This window comes from Pteropus vampyrus, unplaced genomic scaffold (genome assembly GCF_000151845.1).
Source record: "Pteropus vampyrus isolate Shadow unplaced genomic scaffold, Pvam_2.0 Scaffold625, whole genome shotgun sequence".
In the NCBI taxonomy this organism is placed as follows: Eukaryota; Metazoa; Chordata; class Mammalia; order Chiroptera; family Pteropodidae; genus Pteropus; species Pteropus vampyrus.
In genome coordinates this window covers 133,409-138,393 of record NW_011889406.1, presented here as the reverse complement: position 1 = coordinate 138,393, position 4,985 = coordinate 133,409, and the positions used below count along the sequence as shown (strand labels likewise).

General features: G+C 50.5%; 1 protein-coding gene across 1 annotated transcript in view; it reads left to right on the top strand.

The window, feature by feature from the left end:
• Positions 1-19: 19 nt before the first annotated feature.
• Positions 20-4,985, top strand: part of TM2D3 (TM2 domain containing 3) — an 8,772-nt gene continuing 3,806 nt past the window's right edge. The window contains exons 1-2 of the mRNA XM_023525781.1: positions 20-198; positions 4,528-4,702. Coding sequence (XP_023381549.1) covers positions 4,567-4,702 — 136 coding nt within the window. The 5' untranslated portion in view covers positions 20-198; positions 4,528-4,566. The remainder of the gene's footprint in view (positions 199-4,527; positions 4,703-4,985) is intronic.

The following is a 4,985-nucleotide window of genomic DNA, read 5'->3' as shown; positions in this document are numbered from 1 at the left end:
TCGGCGTGATGAGAATAAGCTGCGCTCTCGCCTCTCACAGAAAGTACCAACAGCCTCCCCGACGTGACGAAGTGCCCAAGCAACGGCCTGTGCAGCAGACTCCCCGCGGACTGCGTGGACTGCAGGACAAACTCCTCCTGTGTCTACGGGAAGCCTGTGACTTTTGACTGCACAGTCAAACCTTCTGTGACCTGCGTCGTAAGTACTGCAACTTACTTATTCTAAACAAACCCACCGCGAGCCTCGAGTTATAAGTAGAGTTTAGACTTGACCATGGGGAAATTCTGGAAGAACGTACTTTGTATTTTATAGGTCGTGTTTTAAGAATAAAGTCAAGTTTATCAGAAGACCGAAGCTTCTATTTCCAAGTGAGGTTTCATTGCCAGGGTTCAGATGGCAGTTTTTTTGACATAGGATAAATCGCAGCGATTGTCAGATTTTTTACAGAAAGTCAGAACTAGAAAAAGCTCAGGCGTACCGACCGTTGCCCGTTAGAGGTGACCCTGTTCTAGTCGTCATAGCGACATCTTACTGTGATGTCTGAGAGCTGGGAAGAGCCTAGAAGGTTTCCGTAGGTGCTCTGGGCAGACCTGCCGAATGAGCATAGGTCAGGGACACTCAGGTGTCCGTGTTGTTTAGCAGGTGGCCCGGGTCATTGTCGCAGTCTTCACTTAGGAATGTCATCCAAGCATCTGGGCGAGATGAGAAGTGAATGCTGAAGCCCGGCCACGACCGGCTGGGTGACCTGTCACCCCATCTCGTTAACGGGGGGATGGTCCCAGGACAGCTCTTCCTCAAGTGTTTCTGTGGAACCCTTGTTCTGGGAAATGGTTGAGGAAGGAAAAACAGATTCTATACGGTGTCCCCCCATGTAGATGTCCACGGTGTCCCCCACAGATGTCCTTTGACCAGCGGCTCTGGCATTTCCTGCACTTACTCGAAGGCGCTTTTTTCCTCCACTTCGTTCTCTGGAGCTGGGTCTGCGAAGGGATGGAGCGGAGTGTCCCCCACGGCCACCGTTCCGTCATTCTCGGATCAGGAGAGGCGTGAGGGAGGCTTCCCTCCAGAGGGGAAGGGGTTATGTCGTCTCAATATCTGAACGTGGTTTCTGGAAGCTGAAGGATCTGCCATTTTCAGACACCGGCCTTACCCTTTAAAGCGCACTGGGAAATCGGGCCGATTGCCAGGTCGTCCTCACGGCCGCCCGTGGATTATCGGTCGGTCTTCGTTGCTGTGTCTTAAATAGAATTTCTTCCCTCCCCACCTAGTGACTAAACCTGTTCGAAAGCTTTGAGAGTTACACACCTGGGTCTGGCACCTCGTAGGTGCGTAGTGAACATGGGAACGCTTGGCTCTCCGGGGGACCCTCTCAGAATTAGCCCCGCTGCTGGGTGCTTCGGCCGCTTCGACGTGCGTCTCCCCTGACGGTTACTGAGAACAGAGTTCTCCAGTCCTCCTCCTCCGGTGCTCCCCAAACCAGCTGCTTCGCTTCGAGGAAAACGGAGGGTGAGGCAAGAAACAGGTAGAGAAACTGAGCCTGAGGAAGTTCTTGAACTCCTTGGTCGCGGTCCCTGGCGCGGCCGTGCTGCTGGCCGCGGGGCTCAGTCTCTCCTGCTGCAGGCCCCCGATCTCACGCGCTCCCGGTACCGGCCAGCGGTAGGGAGTCCCGTGACAAAGCAGGCGCCGTGCTCAGGTGCGCAGTGGATATCAGAGCCCGGCGGCCTGTTCCCTCTTGAAAATGGGAACGAGGACATTTGCGAATTGACCGTCAGCAGCCACGGGCCCTACGACCCCTGTCGCCAGGCGACCCGGGGCAGCCAGGTATTCTGGTTTGTGAAATGATGACCTGTAGCGTCCCTGCTTGGTGAACTCGTTCGCATTTCAGGAAGGACAAGCCCACGGTCACGTGCACACGTGCAGGTGTTCTCTCGCGCGCACGTGCGCTCAGGCTCTCCCCCCTCTCATTGCGAACTTCAAATCGTGGGAGGGGAGAAACCCCTCCAGTCCTCGTTCACGCGTGCCGACCAGGGAGGGCCTCGCAGGCCGGGGGACTCTCGCCTGGGTCACACGAGTCAACGAATGACGTCATGAGGTCCTGTGAAGTACGGAAGTAGAGATAAGTGTAAAAATCCTGTAGCCTCTTCGACATGAAATGGTTCTTGTCCCAGCTGTAATGGCAGCTGTCAAGCCCGTCGATGTCGGCGGGACACGCGCTTGACAGAACCGTCGCTTTGCGTCCCCGGGAGAAGACCGCTGTCTCCTGCTGTGTCCGTAGCAGGTACGGTGCCAGCCTTCTGGCGGGGGATGCGTCCGTAGTGACGGCACCTGCCTCCCAGAGGGCAGGGGGGCAGATCCTTCATCAGAGGTGAGCTCTGTGGGCGTCTGCGCTTCTCCGTGGTGAGGAGACGGCCCAGTGCATGCTGGGACTGGGCAGCCGTCTGTGGGGAACAGCGGAATCCAGGGCTTGTTCAGAATAGATTACACGTGGGTCAAAGAGTCGATGTGAAGAAGCCGCGAAGTGCCAGAGACAGCGTGAGACATTTGTTATAATCTCAAAGAAAGGAACATTTTCCTAAGTATAAAATTGAAAAGCCGTAAAAGAAAGCATTGAGGCATTTGACTACTGAACATTAGAAATTGCTGCACGACCGAAAAAGGAGAAAGGCAAAAGGTAAACAACAAATTAGAAGAACATGTTTCTAACGCACGTTACAAATAATGCATTAATACCACAATCTCTAAAGATTTCCTAAAAGTAAAAGATGAATAAGAGGTGACAGTCCCATAGAGAAATGGCGTCAGGACCAGAGCACATGGTCCACAGACGGGAACTGCAGGTGGACTTTCAACACGTGAGAAAAATGCTGCATTTTTCTTGTAATTAAATACACATTGATTGATGTGTATTTAGGTTGGCAAAAGAACGGAAGGGTTCAGTTAATACACCGAGTTTGCGAGGGCGTCAGTGACATCCACTGTGTCTCGATTGTGGGTGGGCACATTGGACACCCTCTTATAGGCAATTCGTCATCTCTCTGAAACTATAGAGCATATGACCTTTGACCCAGCAATTGCGTATATGGCAGTTTATCATGTAGATGTCGTACATGGATGCAAATAATATGCCTAAGGATGTTTTTAGCTGTATCGTTCACCCAGGCAGAAGATTCGAAGTGCGCTAAATCTTCAAGAGAGATCTCTGTAATTTGTGGTTTGCTCTGTGACAAAATAACGTTCCAGCCGTTAAAAATAACTAGGCAGCTCTAGAGGTATTTACTGATACATGCAGGATTAAGTGAAAGGTGTATTAGTGGAAACATTAAATTAAATAAAAGATGTACCCAGGCATGGAGTAGACTCCCTGAAGGCCGGTGGGCGAGTGGCGCTCGGTGCTGGGGGCGCCGGCGTCATCCTCACTCCCCTGGCCCGTCTGGGAGTTTGTACGGTAAAACAAATTCGAGAAATTCAAGAGCTGATGAGAAACGTGGCTATAAATGCGTCCTGAGAAGTGTGCAGACATTTCAAACAGGGTTGCAAATCAGCTGGTGCGTGTCCCAGTTTTGACTGCTACCCATAAAAGCAGTTCTGCATTGATGAAAAAAATCAGTAAATACGACGCTTTAGAGGTGATCGTGTGACCTTTTAAAACTGATTTTGAAAAATACGTATTAGAACATGATGTCAGGTAGGGGTAAAAAGGATACAAAATGTTTTCAGTGTATCGTACTTTTATAAATCTGTATTATAGAAAAAAAAATTAAAGGTTAAAAGTGGATCTCTGGAGACTTTACAGGTTATTTCCTGGGATTTCCGAATGTATAACTCACAAAAGACACGTGCTCCTTTTTATAAGCAGGAAACAAAATAATGACTCAGAGTCTGGTCTCGAAAGCTGACGGCCAGCAGTGAACACTTGCTGATCTACATGTGGTTCTGAGGAGGGAGATTCCCTGGGCTGCCTGTTGGTGGCTCCTGCCAGGTGCTCGTGCAGGTGGGAGCAGCTTCAACAGCGCCCGGGCCCCGGAGCGGCGTCGGGGGACTGCGAACCGGGCGTGCGCTGGACTTCCAGGAGCGTCGGGCTGGGCTCGGGGGACCTGGACTCCGCTCATTACCTGCAGCTCACTGACCTTGAACACATGTCCTCGTCTGTCCCTCCAGCTGTCGGCGACTCTAGCATTATAAAATAAAATCTCCTTTTTTCTCTACAGAAGTACACGTGCTCATTATTAAAAATTTAGCCAGGTAAAAGTGATGATGTAATCTCACCGTGCGAAATATCCTTAGTTATTCTGATGTGAATTGATCCAGTTTTATTTTTCCGTAGGTAAATATTTGCGGGTGTATATTTTTGTGATTATAGGGTCATACCACGCACATTTGTTTTGCATCCATATTGCTTGGGTGACCATCTTCACGCCACTTCCTGCCAGGTCATACTTAGAAACTTTGTGCCGTTTGTGTAGTTCAGTGACATATTAACAAGCTCCTGCGTTACGATTGATGAGTTCTGCGTCCTTTGGCACATAGGATCAAGACTTCAAGTCCCAGAGGAACTTCGTCATCAACATGACATGCAGGTTTTGCTGGCAGCTTCCGGAAGCCGATTACGAGTGCTCCGCCTCCACCAGCTGCATGACGGTGTCCTGCCCCCGGCAGCGACACGCCGCCAACTGCACGGTGCGGGACCACGTTCACTGCCTGGGTGAGTCGGAGCGCGAGGATGTTTGTGAGCAAGACACTTTTCTCTCGGCATGCTTGTGGAGCTTTAATCAGAAATTCGAGGGTTAAATGATTTCATCAGAAGCATTTATCAGCACTTCTCAGTCACGCCAAACCTCATTAACAAACTCAGAACGAAAACATCCAGAAAACGGGCGATGCTCTTTTAAAAATATAGTATTCGATCCAACGAAAAAGCCACGTGGGGTCTAAAGTACAATGCGCAGTAGTTGAGTTTCACCGAGTGAACAGCTACAGCGGTGACG